Source organism: Salmo salar, chromosome ssa04 (assembly GCF_905237065.1).
Source record: "Salmo salar chromosome ssa04, Ssal_v3.1, whole genome shotgun sequence".
NCBI lineage: Eukaryota > Metazoa > Chordata > Actinopteri > Salmoniformes > Salmonidae > Salmo > Salmo salar.
In genome coordinates this window covers 60,492,518-60,515,904 of record NC_059445.1, presented here as the reverse complement: position 1 = coordinate 60,515,904, position 23,387 = coordinate 60,492,518, and the positions used below count along the sequence as shown (strand labels likewise).

The following is a 23,387-nucleotide window of genomic DNA, read 5'->3' as shown; positions in this document are numbered from 1 at the left end:
TCCCCCTCCTCTCCACTAATATTAGATGCTGTTAAAAGATCACCAGTCAATCAAAGTGGTGTGTTTGTGTGCGTACTGGTTATCAGTTGAGAATGTTTGTGCTAAAGTGATTCATATACCAGCTTCAGTGCACACTTAAAAAGGAGCCCTTTCCCCTTTTGACAATTTTGGGATAGTGGCCCAAAGCTATTACGTCCAAGAATTCCATCTTGCTGCTATCTTTAGAGCAGGACTTGCTGTAAGGACCGACGCTGGAGTACGGGGAATTAAACATTTAATGTGGAACGGACATGTAACAGGACAGGAACACCGTCAGCACACGAGTAACACAACGACATACGAACATTAATGCAGCAGCAGGGAACAGAGCTGGGGAACTGACAAACATAGGGGAGGTAATAAAACAGGTGATTGAGTCCAGGTGAGTCCAATAATTTGATAATGCGTGTGACGAGGGAAGGCAGGTGTGCATAATGATGGTGGCAGGAGTGCGTAATGCTGGGGAGCCTGGCGCCTTCGAGCACCAGGGAGGGGCAGTGGGAGCAGGCATGACAGTACCCCACCCTAGGGCCGTCACCCGGCGTCCCACCTAGGCGAGCCTGACGGGCCGGCCCGAGGCCTGGACGCTGGACTCAGCTGGGTAGGGCGTAGGAGCCCTGCAAACCGGCTGAGGCGTGGTAGCCCGGCGAACCGGCTGAGGCGTGGTAGCCCGGCGAACCGGCTGAGGCGTGGGAGCCCGGCGAACCGGCTGAGGCGTGGGAGCCCGGCGAACCGGCTGAGGCGTGGGAGCCCGGCGAACCGGCTGAGGCGTGGGAGCCCGGCGAACCGGCTGAGGCGTGGGAGCCCGGCGAACCGGCTGAGGCGTGGGAGCCCGGCGAACCGGCTGAGGCGTGGGAGCCCGGCGAACCGGCTGAGGCGTGGGAGCCCGGCGAACCGGCAGAGGCGTGGGAGCCCGGCGAACCGGCAGAGGCGTGGGAGCCCGGCGAACCGGCAGAGGCGTGGGAGCCCGGCGAACCGGCTAAGGTGTGGGAGCCTGACGATCCGGTTGAGGCATGGGAGCCTGACGATCCCGCAGGGACGTGGGAGCCTGGTGAGTCAGCTGAAGTGTAAAAACCTGACGATCTGGCTGAGGCCAGACGTGGGATGGGCGCCTGCCGAGCCAACCGGGGCAAGGAAACCTATCGAGCCAGCTAGGACATGGAAGCCCGCCGAGCTGGGTTAGGCACACCATCGGCGGCAGACCCCGAACCTGACGTCACCACCAACCAGAAAGCCAGCACTCCCCGATGCTTCGTTTGAGGGCTGCTGCATTCTGTAAGGACCAACGCTGGAGTTGAGAAGCAGGTACGGGGAGTTGAACATTTAATGTGGAACGGACATGTAACAGGACAGGAACAACGTCAGCACACGGGTAACACAACGACATACAAACATTAATGCAGCAGCGGGGAACAGAGCTGGGGAACTGACAAATATAGGGGAGGTAATAAAACAGGTGAATGAGTCCAGGTGAGTCCCATAATTCGCTAATGCGCGTGATGAGGGAAGACAGGTGTGTGTAATGATGGTGGCAGGAGTGCGTAATGCTGGGGAGCGGGCGTGACACTTACACAATTTTCCCCATCACAATGACTAACAGAATCATACACACACACTGTTAATTACCCACAGCCTTTATATGCTTTTTGAGAATATGTTGAGTTACAGTGCCTTTGGAAAGTATTTAGAACCCTTTACTTTTTCCAGATTTTGTTACATTACAGCCTTATTTTAAAATTTATGAAATAGTTTTTTCCCCTCAATCTACACACAATAGCCCATAATGACAAAGCAAAAACAGGTTTAGAAATGTTAGCTAATTTATAAAATAAAATAAAAACATATCACTTTACTCAGTACTTGTCTGTAGACAGTTGTCGCAGTGATATCATGAACATTGTATTGTCGTCCGACATCAAACTTGTTGTTGTGAAAAAGTATAAACACAAAAACGACATGGTCCAAAATAGCATAACTGGTGTATTTTAACACCAGTTATGAATTTAGTATGTGTCAATCTAGCAAACCAGGAAACTAAAAGCAACTTTCTAAACAATGTATTGGTTAGTTTCTAGCTTGTTAGCTAGCTAATGTTAAAAGCAGGGCATTCTACCAGACAATTTTAGAACATGGACACTGTCTCTGTATCGATCGTCGTATGAAAGGGACCAAGGCGCAGCGGGTTGAGTGCTCATTTTAACTTTTAATTTAGAACATTGAAAACACAAAACAAGAAAACGCACAGTAATGCAGGCTACACACAGCAATGCACAAACAACCTCCCACAAAGGGACAGGTGAAACAGGGCTACCTAAGTATGACTCTCAATCAGCAACAACGATGTACAGCTGTTCCTGATTGAGAGCCATACCAGGCCAACACAAAGAAATACACAACATAGAAAACCATAGAAATACAAAACAAGAACATTACACAAAAACCCCAGAACACATAAATCAAACACCCCTCTTACATAAATACATATCCCATTAAACCCCGAACCACACAAAACAAATACCCCCTGCCACATCCTGACCAAACTACAATAACCAATAACCGCTTATACTGGTCAGGACGTGCCCCCCCCCCCAAAGGTGCAGACCCCGGATGCACCTCACACAAAAATAAACACAAAATAAACCCCCCAAACTAAAGGGAGGGAACGGTTCCCGTGCTACACCCCCCCTCCCTAATCCTCCTACTGTGGAGGTGGCTCAGGCTCTGGCCTTAGTCCACCACCTAACCTTTCCACCCCCGCTGAATACCTTTGGCTGAGGCACGTCGCTGTAGACCTCGGGCTGAAGCACTTCGCTGTAGTACTTAGGCAGAAGGATGATTCTGGGAGCTCCGGATTGTAGGGCGACTCTGGGAGCTCCGGACTGTAGGGCGACTCACTCGGTTCCGGACTGTAGGGCGACTCACTCGGTTCCGGACTGTAGGGCAACTCACTCGGTTCCGGACTGTAGGGCGACTCACCCGGTTCCGGACTGTAGGGTGACTCACTCAGTTCCAGACTGTAGGCCGTCTCACTCGGTTCCGGACTGTGGGCCGTCTCTCTTGGTTCCGGACTGTGGGCCATCTCTAGACAGGGCACTGTCGCCGGACACTCTGGACGGGGCACTGTCGTCGGACACTCTGTTATAATATCCACCCTGCACAGCCAGAAGAGGACTGGCCACCCCTCATAGCCTGGTTCCTCTCTAGGTTTCTTCCTAGGTTTTTGGCCTTTCTAGGGAGTTTTTCCTAGGGAGTTTTTCCTAGCCACCGTGCTTCTTTCACATGCTTTGCTTGCTGTTTGGGGTTTTAGGCTGGGTTTTTGTACAGCACTTTGAGATATCAGCTGATGTACGAAGGGCTATATAAATAAATTTGATTTGATTTGATTTGACGGGGCACTGTTTCCGGACACTCTGGACGGGGTACTGTTGCCGGAAGCTCTGGATGGGGTACTGTCGTCGGAAGCTCTGGACGGGGTACTGTCGTCGGAAGCTCTGGACGGGGTACTGTCGTCGGAAGCTCTGGATGGGGTACTGTCGTCGGAAGCTCTGGAAGGGGACTGCGCACTGAAAGCCTGATGCGTGGGGCTGGTAGTGGAGGTACCAGACTGGAGACACGCACCCCAAGGCTAGTGAGAGGAGCAGGAACAGGACGAGGACTGGGCTGACGCGCGGTGGGGAGCCGTGGAGATGCCAGACTGGATACACGCACCCCAAGGCTAGTGAGGGGAGCAGGAACAGGATGAGTTGGACTGGGCTGATGCACTGGAGGCCTGGTGCATGGGGCTGGTACTGGAGATGCCAGACTGGATACACGCACCCCAAGGCTAGTGCGAAGAGCAGGAACAGGATGAGTTGGACTGGGAAATGTCTGTCCTGTGACACGTGACATATGCCTGAAACGAGTCTCAATTGTGTGATACAGTTACACACCTCCAATCAACTCTTGCTTTCTTGCATGACAGACTAACTACAGAGTTCACAAATGTTAGCTGATTTGTTTACGACGAAGTTGGGACAGTTTCCAAATGAATTGCATCGGTAGAAACAGGACAAAACAAGCAATTTGTTAGCTGGCTATGTAAACAAATATCCAACTCATCATATGAGCTCCACTGCGCGGGCCTCTACTACCCTAACACGACAGCTAAGCTGTCAAATAATAGAAAAATTAGGAAATGTATAGCCTATGAATATCTGCACCTAGCAAACATGACAAACCATAACCTAAGCCCAACAGATAAACACAAATTACTCTAGCCTTCATTTCGATGTCTAGCCTTCATTTCGATGTCTGTATGGCTAGCTAGTGAAAGTGACAACTAAGGTTGACACTTTGTGAGTGCAGCCCAAATTTACCACTATACTCAATTTTTCTTGCCTGACAGACTAACTAGTTAGCTAGCTAGCTATAGCAAGCAGCTTGAGCCGTTTCCATATCAATTACATCGGTAGAAATAAGACAAAACAACCAACTAGTTAGCTGACTATAAACAGTTAAACACTGCAACTATTTCCAAGAGACAGAGAGCAATCATTCGAGCTCCACCGCTGATGTGCTCGCCTTTACCAACCAAGTTATCATGTCATGACAGGACTGAGAGCTATTCCCCAAGTCTGACAGCATCAAACATGAAAAGTGGTGTCCGCTTTGGCACCATAATTTTGAGTAATGAAGTAAAAAAAAAGTAAAAGTCAAATGACAGCATACCCTGTTTCTAGTTTCTGATTTATGACAACAGCCTTGCGAATACAACAACAGGTTGTTAGCAAGTTAATTTTGTGATATTGACACAGATATTATTGTTAGAAAAACGAGGCCATTCGCTATAGTAATTTAAAGAAAGGCAGTCGATGGCCGCTATGGGTTCTAAAGAGTTAAAAGGCACTAGCTCAGGGGTTCCCAAACTTTTGGCCCATGATGCCATTTTGATATCTGACAGTGCCTCCATAGTGACCCGTGAATGCGTTTTCTTCAGCATTCGGTCACATGACAGCTGTTCGATTTCACTTGCCGGCATGTCAACTGAGGCAGGATCACAGTCAAACGGATTTCGCAGATTCGGTCACTCATCTGTATATATTTTTTGTATTTCCCCTGCATGCTTGCGTTCAGTTCATTCAGTTTCCCAAATATGTCTGTTACATAGGCAAGGAGTCATATTCTCTTTTCATTACATAGAAAGTCAACAAAGTTTGTTTTTTACATCCATTGCGAATGACAACAGTTCGTCTCTCAATTAAAAAAATCTTTCCAACACTCCCCCTTGATAACCGCCAAACCTCGATGTGAAATAGATCATTGTCATGCTCTGATCCCATATCTCCAAATAGTTTTGCAAACAGGCATGCACGATGTAGTTTTGTCACGCCCTGATCTGTTTCACCTGTCCTTGTGATTGTCTCCACCCCCTCCAGGTGTCGCTTATTTTCCCTGGTGAATTTATCCCTGTGTTTCCTCTCTCTCTGTGCCAGTTCGTCTTGTCTTGTCAAGTCAACCAGCGTGTTTTTCCCGTGCGCCTTCTTTTTCTTATCTCTCTTTTGCTACTCCTCCCGGTTTTGACCCTTGCCTGCCTGAACCCGTCTGCCTGACCATACTGCATGCACTGACCTCGTGCGTGCCTGCCACTCTGTACCTCCTGGACTCTGATCTTGTTATGATATTTTTGCCTATCCACGACCATTCTCTTGCCTGCCCCTTGGATACTAATAAATATCAGAGACTCGAACCACCTGCCTCCTGTGTCTGCATCTGGGTCTCGCCCTGTGGCCTTATAAGTTTACAATCAAAGTTACCTGCTGCATATCTCAGAGTTCTGCGCTCAGCTCTATTGCCGCCAGTTATGTATCCATTATAGCTCAGTGGGTGTATCATACAATGTGTCCATATAGCAGAGGGAGACACATTCATAACTAGAGTGCAGAGGCCTGCCCGCAGTCCTGTGATAGAGCCCCATCTGTGCAATAGCCCACCATTCGATCCCATGGAATCTGTTTTTCGTCAATATAGCCACGCAGTGCACTGAACATCACCTGTGCCGTTTCATGCTCGGGAATCGTGAGACTGAACAATATGTCCTCGTAAATAGCATCCCCCGACATGTAGCGAACAAAAGCATGGGCACCGCGTCCCTCACAGCTAACGTCCATTTGGAGAGAGAGTGCATAAGGTGGGGAGTTTTTGAGTTGTTCAGACAGAGTGTGAATGATTCAAGTGCAAAGGTCAAGTGCGGCCTTTTCCACGATCCACGATCTCTGATTGAATTTTAACTTTTAGATTTTAATGATTTTAATGATAAAAAATATTATTTATTTATTTTTAACAGGATTTTGGAAATTCTCCCATGACCCCATTATCATATCAGGTGACCCCACAAACTTCATGCAATACGTTTTGTAGTGATTCATATGTTGATGATGTAAAGAATATTTGCTGGTCTGTGGTGTGTAATGAGGAGCAACCAAATGCTGCACTTGACACATTTATGAAATTGCTTATTCCAGTTACTAATAAGCATGCACCCATTAAGAAAATTACTGTAAAAACTGTTAAATCCCCTTGAATTGATGAGGAATTTAACATGTTTACGGTTGAGAGGGATGAGGCAAAAGGTATGGCAAATAAGTCTGGCAGCCCAACTGATTGGCAAACGTACTGCAAATGAATAAATCATGTGACTAAACTAAAGAAAAATAAACTATACTATGAAACAAAAACAAATTATATAAAGAATGATAGTAAAAAGCTTTGGAGCAATTTATTTGAAATTTTGGGAAAAAAGGCAAACTTGGCTCTATCATTCATTGATGGCTCATTCATCACAAAACCCACTGATATTGCAACTACTTTAATTACTTTTTCATTGGCAAGATAAGAAAACTTAGGTATGACATGCCAGCAACAAACACTACACTTCCAAGTATATCTGACCAAATTATGAAACGCATGAATTGTACTTTTGAATTCCGCAAAGTCAGTGTGGAAGAGGTGAAAAAAATGTTTGTTGTCTATCAATAATGACAAGCCACCGGGGTCTGACAATCTGGATGGAAAATTACTGAGGATAATGGTAGATGATATTGCCATTCCTATTTGCCACATCTTCAATTTAAGCCTAGTAGAAAGTGTGTGCCCTCAGGCCTGGAGGGAAGCTAAAGTCATTCCGCTACCCAAGAATAGTAAAGCCCCCTTTACTGGCCCAAATAGCTGACCAATCAGCCTGTTACCAACCCTTAATAAACTTCTGGAAAAAATAGTGTTTGACCACATACAATGCTATTTCACAGTAAACAAATTGACAACAGACTTTCAGCACGCTTATAGGGAAGGACATTCAACAAGCACAGCAATTACACACATGAAATTGATGATAAAAAGATTGTGGGGGCTGTCTTGTTAGACTTCAGTGCGGTTTTTGACATTATCGATCATAGTCTGCTGCTGGAAAAACGTATGTGTACACCCCCTGCTATAATGTGGATAAAGAGTAACTTGTCTAACAGAACACAGAGGGTGTTCTTTAATGGAAGCCTCTCAAACATAATCCAGGTAGAATCAGGAATTCCCCAGGGTAGCTGTTTAGGCCCCTTACTTTGTTCAATTTTTACTAACAACATGCCACTAGCTTTGAGTAAAGCCAGTGTGTCTATGTATGCGGATGACTCAACACTATACACGTCAGCTACTACAGTGACTGAAATTACTGCAACACTCAACAAAGAGCTGCAGTTAGTTTCAGAGTGGGTGGCAAGGAATAAGTTAGCGCTACATATTTCTAAAACTAAACGGATTGTATTTGGGACAAATCATTCACTAAACCCTAAACCTCAACTGCATCTCGTAATGAATAATGTGGAAATTGAGCAAGTTGAGGTGAATAAACTGCTTGGAGTAACCCTGGCTTGTAAACTGTCATGGTCAAAACATATTGATACAACAGTAGCTAAGATGGGGAGAAGTCTGTCCGTAATAAAGTGCTACTCTGCCTTCTTAACAACACTATCAACAAGGAAGGTCCTACAGGCCCTAGTTTTGTCGCACCGAGACTACTGTTCAGTAGTGTAGTCAGGTGCCACAAAGAGGGACTTAGGAAACTTGCAGTTGGCTCAGAACAGCCTTAAAAGTACATGGAGAGCTAACATTAATGACATTGTTGTGGAAAACTTTTTACACAGGGACACTCGAAAGTCAATCTTAAATGAATAATTGTTTATTGTCAGCACGCTGGAGAGGTTCCAACCAACTCAATGCACCATAGTACAGTTGTGGCCAAATGTTTTGAGAATGACACAAATATTAATTTCCACAAAGTTTGCTGCTTCAGTGTCTTTAGATATTTTTGTCAGATGTTACTATGGAATACTGAAGTATAATTACAAGCATTTCATAAGTGTCAAAGGCTTTTATTGACAATTACATGAAGTTGATGCAAAGAGTCAATATTTGCAGTGTTGACCCTTCTTTTTCAAGACCTCTGCAATCCGCCCTGGCATGCTGTCAATTATCTTCTGGGCCACATCCTGACTGATGGCAGCCCATTCTTGCATAATCAATGCTTAGAGTTTGTCAGAATTTGTGGGTTTTTGTTTGTCCACCCGCCTCTTGAGGATTGACCACAAGTTCTCAATGGGATTAAGGTCTGGGGAGTTTCCTGGCCATGGACCAAAATATTTATGTTTTGTTCCCCGAGCCACTTAGTTATCACTTTTGCCTTATGGCAAGGTGCTCCATCATGCTGGAAAAGGCATTGTTCGTGGATGGTTGGGAGAAGTTGCTCTCGGAGAATGTGTTGGTACCATTCTTTATTCATGGCTGTGTTCTTAGGCAAAATTGTGAGTGAGCCCACTCCCTTGGCTGAGAAGCAACCCCACACATGAATGGTCTCAGCATGCTTTACTGTTGGCATGACACAGGACTGATGGTAGCGCTCACCTTGTCTTCTCCGGACAAGCTTTTTTCTGGATGCCCCAAACAATCAGAAAGGGGATTCATCAGAGAAAATGACTTTACCCCAGTCCTCAGCAGTCCAATCCCTGTACCTTTTGCAGAATATCAGTCTGTCCCTGATGTTTTTCCTGGAGAGAAGTGGCTTCTTTGCTGCCCTTATTGACACCAGGCCATCCTCCAAAAGTCTTCGCATCACTGTGCGTGCAGATGCACTCACACCTGCCTGCTGCCATTCCTGAGCAAGCTCTGTACTGGTGGTGCCCTGATCCCGCAGCTGAATTAACTTTAGGAGACGGTCCTGGCGCTTGCTGGACTTTCTTGGGCGCCCCGAAGCCTTCTTCACAACAATTGAACCGCTCTCCTTGAAGTTCTTGATGATCCGATAAATGGTTGATTTAGGTGCAATCTTACTGGCAGCAATATCCTTGCCTGTGAAGCCCTTTTTGTGCAAAGCAATGATGACGGCACGTGTTTCCGTGCAGGTAACCATGGTTGACAGAGGAAGAACAATGATTCCAAGCACCACCCTCCTTTTGAAGCTTCCAGTCTGTTATTCGAACTCAATCAGCATGATAGAGTGATATCCATCCTTGTCCTCGTCAACACTCACACCTGTGTTAGCGAGAGAATCACTGACATGATGTCAGCTGGTCCTTTTGTGGTGGGGCTGAAATGCAGTGGAAATGTTTTTCTGGGATTCAGTTCATTTGCATGGCAAAGAGGGACTTTGCAATTAATTGCAATTCATCTGATCACTCTTCATAACATTCTGGAGTATATGCAAATTGCCATCATACAAACTGAGGCAGCAGAAATGTGAAAATGTATATTTGTGTCATTCTCAAACTTTTGGCCACGACTGTACACATGTCAATCAGGAGCTCTTCGTGGGCAGACCCAGCAGTTGTCTTATATACGGCTATACACAGACAAGTTATATTTGCATGATTTAGCATAATTAATTCATCATTACCGTTTTGTTTCATTCATGTGACCAACCAATCCTGTTTCATAACATGTGACAGACCAATAATAGCTCACAAGGCTTTTTTCTCTCTAAGCTGAGACCTTGAAACTGAGATATCTTTAGTTTGTTCTCAAAACACAGTCGTTCGTTCTCAAAACACGGTCTGGGCATACTGCCAAAATGCAGCTACTGATAGCTGTGATGTGTACAGTCAGCCTTTTGCATGAACACAGAAATTGGTTTATAGAACAGCACATGAAATGAACACAGAAATGAGTTATAAGAAAAGCACAATCGTTAAAATTCCCATTACAACATGCATGTCAATCTCTCATGGCTCAAAGTGGAAGAGAGATTGACTTCATCACTACTTGTTTTTGTAAGAGGTGTTGACAAGCTGAATGTGTCTGCTCGGACACACCATGCATACCCCACAAGACATGTTACCAGAGGTCTCTCCACTGTCCAGAACAGACTATGGGAGGCGTACAGTACTACATAGAGCCATGACTACATGGAACTCTATTCCACATCAGGTAACTGATGCAAGCAGTAGAATCAGTTCTGATGCAAGCAGTAGAATCAGATTTTAAAAACAGGTAAAAATACACCTTATGGAACAATGGGGACTGTGAAGAGATTCACAAAGGTACAGACACATGCATACATCGTGGTATTAAACATATATTGTAGAAATGTAATGGTGTAATAATGTTATATGATGTACTGTTTAACTTTTGTTTTATATGTAATATAAGTGCTTAAATGTAAGTGCTTTGGGCTCCCGAGTTGCGCAGTGGTCTAAGGCACTGCATCTCAGTGCTAGAGGTATCACTGCAGTCCCTGGTTTGAATCCAGGCTGCATCACATCTGGCTGTGATTGGGAGTCCCATAGAGTGGCCACAATTGGCCCAGTGTTGGGGCTGGGGTAAGCAGTCATTGTAAATAAGAATTTGTTCTTAACTGACTTGCCTAGTTAAATAAAGGTTAAATAAAAAAATATATATATATATCTGGACCCCAAGAAGAGGCAGCAGCTAATTGGATCCCTAATAAATACAAATACATGGGACCCCTAGTTTGGGAACTACTGCACAAGCTGTAAGTTTGACTTTTTGCAGGACTGACTGAAGGAAAGAATCTTTGTGAGTGTGAAGCTAAAGAATAATAGGAACAGGTGCACTCACTGGTGTAACTCAAACCAGGCTGAATTAACTTAACAAGTTCAGAGACTGATAGACTGAATTAGTTCATGAGTTCAGTAGTATTGAAAAGTGTATATAATGACTAGCCCTTATCCTATGACAGCGTAAGGACATATTCAAACAGAACAGCAGCTATGCATTATGTATGCAAATCCTACAAAACAGAAGGCTACATAAAGTTTATCTTAAATCAAAGTTATGACCTAAGGTGCAAAAGGCATATCCAGTTAAAGGCACCAGAGCACCTGCTGTTGACATCCCAGCAGGGACATTACCCAGAGACAGTTTCCATGACCCAAACTTCTGCAGAGAAACTTCAGAACAGAGCCCTCTGAATGAGGGGGAAAGGAAATGCAAGATTTTTTATGGGCACAGGTGGGGCAGGCTTGGGAGAGATAAATCAAACATTGATAAAGAACACTGTTATTGTGTGTGGTCCACTGCCTCTCCTCTACTTTCTCACCTTTGTTCCCCCTCTGACCACCCCCAATCCCTCCTCTAACACTTCCCACTAAATCACTTGACAAATGGCCAGGCGGCAGGTGTCAATAGGAGAGTTCCCTGTCCCCAGCTGTGCCTGTCTTTAGCATGTGAATCTGACAGATGGTCGCTTTGTTGCAGCTGCCCATGTCAGCGTGAACCCCACCTCTCTATCTAACCCAGGACTACTCTGTCCTCTCTCCCGGCACAGCGTGACACGGGTCACCCAGCGGACACCCAGCAGACCTCTCAAGGTCTTGGCACGGCACTCAGTCAATAAAGAGCTGTTATTATTATTCCCTCCACAGAGGATTTAGTCCCAATCACAAGTCTAGATGTACAGTAGATAGGAAAGGGAAAGCACTCAACATTCTGATATGAAAGTCCGTGGCTTGGAGTTATGAAAACAGTTGATATGTCATTGAGCTTGACTTTGTCTGACTGGTAGTGGATTTATTCGAGGTAAAGGAGGCTGTGTTTTTTGTTCCTGGAGTTGAGAATCTGTTTCAATGGGAAACATGGGCAGTTGGTACTTGGTTGTAGGACTTCTAGTCCTGTCGTTTAGTACTAGGCTGTTTGTGGCTATGGTAAACGGTGCTTTAAAGGGGTGACAGTGCGAACTGGGGACGAAGAGTATAATACACTGAGGGGTGTGAGGAGAAAACCAACAGTTGTTTTTTCACTTTCACCTTTGGCACTTGCTGGTGGGGAGAGAGGCTTGGGATTGGTAGGCAGCTGAAACCGCTCCAGGCAGTAGGATTTCACACACAAACCTTTCCAGTACCAAACCTCAGAACATTTACAACACTGAATTCTCCTGTCGAGGTTGAGCTACTATTCCAGTCCAAATCAAGCCATTCGAAGCCTAATCAGGCCCTGTCTCTCAAGCATAGTTGGGTTTGGGGCTGTGTACCTCTAAAACTGTAAATCTTAATTTAAACACGAAAATAACTAATCTACTTAAATCAAATCCCATTTTATTTGTCACGTGCTTTGTAAACAACAGGTGTAGACTAGCAGTGAAATGCTTACTTACGGGCCCTTCCCAACAATGCAGAGAGAAGCCCCGCCCCCTGTCACTCAAACAGCGCATTTGTTGTTCCTTGACCACGAGACACTTTCATTCAGTCTGCATGATCAATGCAGTACATACAACAATGTTGATGACAACGATGCTGTTTTCACTTTGCTTCTAAGTATAAATCCACTAGCATTCTATAATTACACTATTTGTTTGTGTTTCTTACATCTGCAAACAGCTAGTCTTTTCTTAGCAAGTTGGGCCTAAATCATGTCAGCGCAAAAGTAATTAGCTATACAGCCTGATAATACAATTGATGGTGTAGACCTAAATTAGCACGCTGTTTATGCAACTGTATCTTCTAAATCAAAGAGGAATACGCAAAGCATGAATATATTAGCTACATGAAGTAGCTAAGAGAAAAAAACTTCAATGTAGCCAAAGATTATAGGGTCTCCTAGGAAACACTTATCAACACTTTGGTTCCTACCCTGTCACAATAACTCTTCCCTGGCATTTTTATTTGTTGTCATGTCAAACAACACTGTATTCAAAGTGCCCACTATTATATTCTAACTTTAGAATGAGAATAATAAGTATATTTCTATGATTCCAACAGTTCACCAAAGTGTGTTGCTCTACATTGCAAGTCAAATCGCAATTGCAACATTTGTTTAAAAATAAGGCCTAGATTGTTTGCCTATATCGTGCAGCCCTACGTGACAATGTGGAAATGATCTCAAATGAGTGCAGGAAATGCAGAAATTTATGAAAATGCTGAAAATAATTTTCGGTTGAATTGAACGGTATAAAATGATCAGAATGGAGAAGAACCCATTAAAATCACTTTGAATGTATGTGTTGCCACCCTAGGGTCTAGTACTACTCATAAAGCAAATTTACAACTTTTATTATTCAAAAACATAAAATACCATAATATTTTTTTTAAATACCGTGATATGATATTTTGGCCGTATCGCCGAGCCCCACTTGGCTATATACACAGGGTACCAGTACCAAGTCCATGTGCAGGGGTACGAGGTAATTTAGGTAGATATGTACATATACACTGAGTGTACAAAACATTAAGGACACCTGCTCTTTCCATGACATAGACTGATCAGGGGAATCCAGTTGAAAGCTATGTTCCCTTATTGATGTCAATTGTTAAATCCACTTCAATCAGTGTAGATGAAGGGGAGGAGACAGGTTCAAGAAGGAATTTTAAGCCTTGGGACAATTGGGACATGGATTGTGTATGTGTGGCATGCAGAGGGTTAATGGGGTGGCAGGTAGCCTAGTGGTTAGAGCGTTAGATTAGTAACTGAAAGGTTGCAAGATCAAATCCCCGAGCTGACATGGAAAAAATCTGTTGTTCTGCCCCTGAACAAGGCAGTTAACCCACTGTTCCTAGGCTGTCATTGTAAATAAGAATTTGTTCTTAACTGACTTGCCTAGTTAAATAAAGGTTAAGAAATGGGCAAGACAAAAGATTTAAGTGCCTTTCAACGGGGTATGGTGCCAGGTGCACTGGTTTGAATGTGTCAAGAACTGCAATGCTGCTGGATTTTTGACACTGAACAGTTTCCCATGTGCATCAAGAATGGTCCACCACCCAAAGGACATCCAGCCAATTTGACACAACTGTGGGAAGCATTGGAGTTAACATGGGCCAGCGGAACGCTTTCGACACCTTGTAGAGGTCATGGCCCGACGAATTGAGGTTGTTCTGATGGTAAAAGGGGGGTACAACTCAATATTAGGAAGTAATTCCTAATGTTTTGTACACTCAGTGTAGGTAGGGATAAAGTGACTAGGCAACAGGATGGACAATAAACAGTAACAGCGGCGCATGTGATGAGTTAGTGCAAAATCCATAATCCACAAAACCAGGTTTATCTCAAGCCCCATTTAAAGAATCCCTTTAAAATAAAAGATTAGAATTCAGACTAGCCCAGGCTCTCATTAGCTGACAGCCGGGAGTTTGAGAATGGGGGGGGGGGGTTGGGGCTACCCTTATTAATGTTGTAGTGCACGTGTGATCACTCTGCTATTCTCTTTGAGGGCATTAAGCCCTCGTTGCGGGGGGTTCAGAGGACTGCAGAAATGCTGCTGGTTGATCCTCGTCTGGGGTGTGGCTCTGCCTGGCTGACAGCATCTTGATGTCTGATCGATGGGATAAAAGAACGGGTAAATGCAGATGGGCCTTTGTTGTGTGACTGGTAGAAGTGGGCTGAGAGTTCTGCCAGGACAAGAGGGGTTAGTTGGTTGATGTAGCATCACACACAGTCAGACAGCAGCCTGTGTGTGTGTGTGTGTGCTGGGAATGTTGGAGAAGTGCTAGAGGGGCTGGAGTCAGATTATTGGCGAGTTTGTACTGAAAATCATAGCGCTCTTTATATCTGGTCCATTTGATGGTTTTCAGTGTATTTCCTACCAAAAATACATAGAACACTTATTCCAAAGTAAAGATAAAGCCACCTAAGGCCAGTGGGATTTATTCCCCACCCTTTACTTTCTCCTCCTGGACCTCTTTGAGAGTAGCTATTATGTTGGTAACCACAGGCCTGAGGGCAGACACAAGGATCTCTTTTGTCAGGTTTCTGTGAGGCTGCTGTCAAGAGAGCTGACGTGAAGCAGGGATTGTATTTATAGGGTTGTAATAACATCACAAGCCAACGTCTGATATGTTGTATCTTTGCAATGGGACACCTGACCTTTCTGCTTTAATGTCAGTCAAGCTTGTCTGTCATTCCTTGTGATTTTAATTCAAGATAGAATCAGAATCACCTTAATCAGCTTTGGGTCGTCTACCTGGAAACGCATGTGAATGTCACTCTTGACTGCCGTACATTTTTCAGCCCCTTTTTGGATCATATGACCTGTGGCTATATTTATGATCTCTGGAGAGACTATGCTTTGCAAAATGTTGAGAAAAGCCAAAAGGACCAAGAAGCTGGAGAAGAAAGTCCATTCAGAGTCAAGGTTTAAAGATGAATATTGTAAGCCTATCAAAGATGTCATCCAATTGACACTTAAACAACCTTAGAACATTTTACTCATACATCATATTACGGACATCCATGACCTTTAATTATAAGCACTCGCTGATAGTTAACCAACATGCATGTCGGACCTCAGAAACACTGGGGGTTTGATATTGATGAGGCCTGGAACCCATCGTTCACAGTGGAGCATGTTAGTTAGAAGTGTAAATAAAACATTATTTTACTCCTTCAAGGAGGGCTTCGCCACGGGCAAGAAGCAAAAAAATCATGTCAAGGCTTAAAACGTTACTAACCCACCGGGAGTAATTACAGCTGCTTAAAAAACATTAGGATCTGCAATATTTGTTGGAGGCAGGAACACATTTGAATATGCGTAACAAGTAGCAAAACACATTGGCACGGCATTCTGTTTTGGTATTCCACGGTTCAACCGTCATTTCATGGTATTCCACTGTTCAACCGTCATTTCATGGTATTACACTGTTCAACCGTCATTTCATGGTATTACACTGTTCAACCGTCATTTCATGGTATTCCACTGTTCAACCGTCATTTCATGGTATTCCACTGTTCAACCGTCATTTCATGGTATTCCACTGTTCAACCGTCATTTCATGGTATTCCACTGTTCAACCGTCATTTCATGGTATTCCACTGTTCAACCGTCATTTCATGGTATTCCACTGTTCAACCGTCATTTCATGGTATTCCACTGTTCAACCGTCATTTCATGGTATTCCACTGTTCAACTGTCTTTGCATAACCCCTTTACTGACACTCAGGTTCGTGACAAGGGCTTATGTGCACGTTGAGGTCGATGTTTACATTTAAAGTGTGAAAACGAGTCTATGTTTGTGGTGTCCCTTACATAAACACATGAGAAGTGTTCCAAAAACACATTTTCATGTGATCAAATGATCTTATTGTGACGTTAATGTGTAAAGCAACATGTGATAATATGAAACTACACATGTGAAATGTTCCAAAAACTGATTTTTGTGAAAATGTCATGTGAAAATGTGATTTTCTACATAAAATCATGTTGCTTTTCTGTAAGGGGTGTGACTGAGGAGGATGTTTGGTGTGTGTGACAGAGAGTGTATGTTTGTGCTGTGTTGGGGTGTGTGCTCGCTTGGCTCTGGCATGGGGGTTGCAAATGTGCTTGCCTGCCTGTGCAAGGGGATCCTGTGTGTCAAGTTCATGTGCACACACGGCTGCCTGGCCGCTTTGAGGGATTTACATGTTTGATGTGGACCACCACTTCCAGTATTTTCTCTTGGAAAGAGTTGACGTTAACCCTCTCTTTGCTGCCATCTGAATGAATGCCCCTCCTGGGGAGATTTGTGCCAGAGTGTAGTTCACAAAGCCAGGGGAGCTCAGTAGGTCAAGGGGGTCTTATTACTCCAGTCTAGGGATATGTCCTTTCACAGTGTGTATATGTGTGTGCATCACACAGCACTCAGATTGCAGAGCAGAGCTCAGGTTCTCTTTGATCTCAGGTGGGTACTATGTGGACTCCCCCAGGTGTTTCAGAGGAACCAGGGGGTGCTGTTCATAGTTCTGAGAGGGTTAGCACTGCCTAACTGTCAGCCCGGGTTACATACCAACCCCACCGACTGACCCCTTTGACTCCCTGAGGTGGTTTAGAACTACCAGGGCTGCCATTTTCAAACCACACCACATAGAACACCTGGTGTTTGAAGAACGACAGAAGGAATCACCATTGCCTGGATAGGCTTTGGTGACTCTAAAGGTGTGAGTGTTAGAACAATGTGTTGGAATTAAGTGGATCACACGTCAATAGGAATCAATAGAAAACTACAGACATCATAGTACCGGTCTGGGAATCAGAAAGCCTGAGCACAACAACTCCTCTTTGGAAAGTGTGTCCAGGATCTATATGGGGAGTTGATGCAGACAAGGCCTCTAAGCAGAAACAGGCTCAGAGTCAGGGCCAAGGAAAACCAACGTGAGACCCCAGGCACATAAACGTTATAGGCCTACCCCCACAAACATTCCTTTCCCCATGTTAGCAAGATTCCACATAATATGGCACTGTTTATCAGCCACCACATAATATGGCACTGTTTATCAGCCACCACATACATATGGCACTGTTTATCAGCCACCACATACATATGGCACTGTTTATCAGCCACCACATACATATGGCACTGTTTATCAGCCACCACATACATATGGCAGTGTTTATCAGCCACCACATACATATGGCACTGTTTATCAGCCACCACATACATATGGCACTGTTTATCAGCCACCACATACATATGGCACTATTTCATGCCTGCCTAGACATGGAGGGATTATGCTATATCTCCCATTTAAATAACTTGAATTTCTCTTGTTACAGATGATTGTGTGTGATGTTGTCAGCGGTTGGCAGAGGCAGGGTGGGTCTGTTGCCGTGGATAAAGAGGATGACAAGGAACAGCTGGAGCTTTAGTGGAGCTCAGCTGGGCCTGCAACCCAAGCTGATCTGCTTTGTCAGCGAGAGAGGGGCGGTGCACATAAGCTAATGTTGTGACTACTGTGATTAGCGTCTGATGCTATTGTCTGCGTATTAGGTGCATAATGACCGACTGTATGCAAGACCCCCTTCAAACAATCCAGGCAGCACTTCCCATTGTTTCAGTGCTGTAGTCTGTGAGGCCCCGGCCATTAACAATGCAGGTTGGACTCAATGGGCAACATTCTCTAAGAACGGGACAAACTGTAATTCTCCTCGATACACACACATGCACACAAACACACACACACATAAACACCCCCCCTCCGCCTCTGTGACAGTCTAGCAGTTTTGGGCCTCATTGCCTCATTACGGGCCCTGTCAACACGTCCGAATATCCAGTGCCGGTTTCCAGACTGGTGGAGTGTTCGTCAGCCAGCAGACTCTGTGTTAACAGGGACAACACTCTGGCTGGGGAGCTGTCCCATGTCTATAGGTCAGGTATTCTGCTGGTGTGTCTGTAGATAAGGCAGCCCGTGTTGGCTTTGGAGTCAAATCTCCAGATGAGTAGATATTCTGTCCCCATGTTAACTGGATTAGTCCCAAGAGACACAATCTTTTATGTCAACTTCGCCCCCTCCTCTCCGCTCCTGTTCCATCATGAGCTAAACCACCACCGTTCAGGAGATAAACAGCAAACAACCTTGGTGGTACATGACAAACTCCCTCTATCCTCTGAGATGGAAAAATACATTCTGAAGAGGACAATGGCATGTGCGTCTTAGGGCCACGGCTGGCTGAACACAGGATTGAGCCTCACAGCTCATAGCAAAGGACAGAGAGAGAGAGAGAGACCAGAGGAGAGCCAGAGAATGGACACAGTGCAAAGCCCCACCAAGCAGGGCCACAAAGAGCAGACTGGTTGCATTGCACTGTGGATGGGATAAAGAAGGGGTAGTCAGGGAAAAGCAGGCTGACAATGCTGGTGGGAGAGCTCAATAGGATCACCGGGATGTGACTGTGAGTTTAATAAGGGGTGTGTGCGCGTGTGTGTGTGCGTGATCTATAAGGACAGATCTGAATATACAAAACAAGTTTGAAAATACTTCCAGAAAGTGCAGATCTTCAGAATTCTGTGGCTTATGGGCCTTGACACAGACAGACATACTCAGACACATACGCCCCCGCAACACAACCCCTGCCCACACACCATACAAACAATGAATGAGGCCGATTCCAATTCCATTCCCTCTTGCTCACCCAGGACCCCCCTAGCCCCCCTAGTCTTTGACATTGGCATTCCTACTCTTATGTGGTGTGAAGCAGACTACTCTCTGTACCAACTTCACCCCCTAACCCCTGCCAATGTCTGCTCTTCACGGCACCCCACCAGCACCAGCCCCCATCTCCCACGTTACCAATTAACAGGAAGCCTCTCTCAAGTCTCTACACCTCTCTCCATGCTGAAGTGAAGATGAAGGCAAGAAAGGGTTGTGGGGAGGGGGAGGTAGGGTTGAGATGGAGAGAGGGAGAAAGAGAGAGGGGGGTTGAGATGGAGAAAGAGAAGAATTAGAAGAAGAGGGGGTGTAGAGGGGGCATGGGGCCCCAGTGGACTAGGATCAGGCTAGATATATGTCTTTGAGCCAGAAAGAGGGGGATGTAAGGGATAGAGAGGGAGAGGACAGAGTAGGGCTCATATCTGACAAGTCAGTCTGTTGGATTGCTGTTGCACCAAGGATATCTCCACCATGAATGGGAGGCTTCATTTGGGGCATGTCTCTGTCTGTCTGGCTCAGACAGGGTATTACTGTAGATAGAGATCTGGGTGGAGGCTACCTACTGGAGAACACAATAACAATGTGGTAAACAAAAACAACATGTATTTTAAGCCTGTCTCAGAGAGTGTTTGTGTGGCTCAGCTCCAATGTAGTGGGAAGAAGCTTGAGAGCAACATTACCAGCGAATCTTTGAAGGGACCTTCAAACCAGACCTGAGTGTGAAACATGATTATAACACAATTCAATTACTATTGCGTATTTCATTGTTACTTACAATTACAAAACCCTGCAATAGCAACCTATAGAACTTTTCTTTGGGTAGCTGTGTGACCCTAGACAGAACTTCCCAGATCTGGCAAGAATAGTGCTATATTCCACATCCTATAAAAACAGTTGTCTTTATAACACTGTTATTGGTCAAACAGGCTCTGTCTTGTGTCTGGAGGTTCCCATGACGATTCTGATGGGACAGTTTTAGGCTAGTTTGTTGGCTCTGTTGCAGGTTAACAGGGAACATTGCAGTAATTCTTCAATCTGTTTGTAAAACAAGCCTTTTCTCTGTGCTGGCGGCTGACTCGCTTAAGTGCTGGACACTGCCCAGTGCTGCTGGAGGGACCAGGGTGGGCCATGCTTCACACATTCCACACATTGTAACATCTCTGCCCTCTGCTAGCCAGCCACATAGTCTAGTTCTCACACCGTTAGAGCGGTTAAAACACTGGTCCCACTGATCCATAGATGATCTGTCACGTCCTGACCAGTAAAGGGGTCATTTGTCATTGTAGTATGGTCAGGGCGTGGCAGGGGGTGTTGTTTTGGTGTGCTTTGGGGTTGGTTTATTTAGAGGGGATTTGTTCTAGTTTTCATTTTCTATGTTCATTTTCTATGTGTGGCCGAGTATGGTTTCCAATCAGAGGCACGTGTCTTTCTTTGTCTCTGATTGGAAGCCATACTTAGGCAGCCTGTTTTTTCCTGTGGGTTGTGGGTGGTTGTTTTTCGTATAGTCTATGTTACCTTACGGAACTGTCGTGTGTCGTTTTGCTATTCTTTAAGTGTTCACGTTACTCTAATAAAAGAAGATGAGCACTCTACATGCTGCGCTTTGGTCTAATTCTTCAGACAGCCATGACATGATCCATCAGTTTGCAATAGAGTAAACATTCTGGCTCCCACACTGTGCCTGTGTCATTATAGTATGGCACAATAGTGGCAATAAATAATAGTATTTTGAAATCAGTTTTTTGGAGATAAAACATTAAACTGAATGCTAAAACATGAATATTCAAAGCCTGCTTTTTGCCTGCCAGACATGTTGTTGTTGTCCTTGATGAGACAAGATACTGACTGGGGTGTTGTGTTTGCTGTTTGCAGCCTGGGCCAAGGTGGACATGACCATGGAGGAGAGTGTGGAGGTGTACCTGGGCGACTCAGCAGGCATCCCCTGCCAGTACGTCTTCAGTGAGCAGCCCAGAGCGTTCATGATCCAGTGGTTTGTGGTGAGTACTTCTGGACCATTATCTGCACCCCCTCCTGACTCACCCATCCACCCACTCAGTCTATCTCTCTCTTTCTATGTATCTCACACACAGACACACACACACCAGTTTGTTTCAATGTACGGTGCAAGGTGTTTTTGACATTCAACCTAGTTCATTTTCTAAATTGAACGAAATTAGCTCAACCTATGCCTGGTGGCCCTTTCGCTTGTACAAGTGTATAACAGGACAAATATCAGCACCGCCCAAATTATTATTATTATTATTTGTATCTTCTTCCCTACAGAGAAATCCCAGTAGCAGTAGCCGGGAGCGGATCTACTATGGTGACAATGCACAGCAGATAGTGGACGATGGTACAGATTTCACGGGCCGCATCACGGTGTCCAACGTCGGGGACAAGGAGGGTGTGCTGCTGACCATCCAGGATGTCCAGCTGACTGACGAGAGGGAGTTCTTCTGCCAGGTCAACGGCATGGCTGCAGGCAACGGAGAAGGCAAGACCCACCTCAGGGTGTTCGGTAAGACATTGGAGCGTCAATCTCTTCCTAGCCTGGGGGGGGGGTCCAGATCTGTTTGTGCTTGATCCAATTCCTCTCTCTACTGACCATTTGACATTTGAGTCATTTAGCAGAAGCTCTTATCCAGAGAGACTTACAGTAGTGAGTGCATACATTTTCATACTTCTTTCTCCTACTTGTCCCCTTTGGGAATTTAACCCTCAACCCTGGCGTTGAAAGCCACACAGGAGCCCCAACTCATCTCTCTTTGTTAATTTTTTGATATCCCAATGATAGAGGATTTGGTTACAGCACATACAGTATGAGTACATGCTCTGCCCATTACCATGTGTTTCAGTGGTTATTGATAGAATGCTTGTTTGCATTGATTATGCCATTTTATATTTTAATCCAGATCCTCCAATGGCCCCGGTAATTGAAGGTGTCCATGCTGGAATCTCTGTGACCAACGAGCTGCCATCAAAGGTAGGCATTAGTCAGTCCACTTGAGTACATCTCACTTTAGCTCTCAGTCCATGAAAGCACCATTGAACAAGCAATCTTTTTCTCTGTGTGTGTACAGATTGCATCCTGTGAGGCAAGGAATGGCTTCCCCAGACCCAACATCACCTGGTACCGTGGCATCAGCCCACTGACCCCCACACATGGCCGTGAGTAGCAGGAATACCAATACAAAAGAACACATCTTAGAGCAGTTTTAACATCTTCACTGCCGCTCTCACTAATGGACTATTGGAGAAAAACTAGTCAAGCAATTATCTTGTTTTGACTCCATGTGGTGATACTCACAACTGTCACTGAAATACTACATGTTGTCGTTACATGAAGAATTGTTTCCGGAAATCATCTATCTACCAGCCTGTGATGGTAGCTAAATCAGTGTTTTCTCACCCCTCCCAGAGATCAACGTGGTAATTCTGGTGACCCGTGAGTCCAGCGGCTTCTACACAGTCCAGAGTGAGCTGCAATATAAAGTTGCCAAAGAGGACAAGGATGTCCTGTTCTCCTGTGAGGTCAGCTACTACGTCCCAGGAGCTGTGAGGACGGCTGAGTCCAAGGGCATCAACATCACTGTGCACTGTAAGGACCCAACTAACTCCATATCTTATACCCCAGACATGCTATTTCTAACCACACAACTTATGCTGACTCAGCATGCTTTCGGGCAGCAGGTAACCTAGTGGTTAGAGCGTTGGGCCAGTAACCGAAAGTTTGCTCGATTAAATCCCCGAGCTGACAAGGTAAAAATCTGTCGTTCTGCCCCTGAACAAGGCAGTTAACCCACTGTTCCTAGGCCATCATTGTAAATAAGAATTTGTTCTTAACTGACTTGCTTAGTTAAATAAAGGTTGATTAAAAAATAATCAATTGAATGTAATGCTAACTAGAGCTAATGCTACTTCAGTGTGTTAATGGTGCTCTCCAATTGTTTTTATGACTGTCCCTACCATGAAACTAGTTG

At 45.0% G+C, this 23,387-nt stretch overlaps 1 protein-coding gene across 2 annotated transcripts in view; it reads left to right on the top strand.

Moving 5' to 3' along the window:
* The window catches only part of LOC106603454 (cell surface glycoprotein MUC18), a 100,379-nt gene that overhangs the window by 63,243 nt on the left and 13,749 nt on the right, over positions 1 to 23,387 (top strand). For both annotated transcript variants that reach the window (XM_014197164.2, XM_045717159.1), the window contains exons 2-6: positions 21,280 to 21,404; positions 21,691 to 21,925; positions 22,320 to 22,390; positions 22,488 to 22,575; positions 22,826 to 23,005. In XM_014197164.2, the coding sequence (XP_014052639.1) occupies positions 21,280 to 21,404; positions 21,691 to 21,925; positions 22,320 to 22,390; positions 22,488 to 22,575; positions 22,826 to 23,005 (699 nt within the window). The remainder of the gene's footprint in view (positions 1 to 21,279; positions 21,405 to 21,690; positions 21,926 to 22,319; positions 22,391 to 22,487; positions 22,576 to 22,825; positions 23,006 to 23,387) is intronic.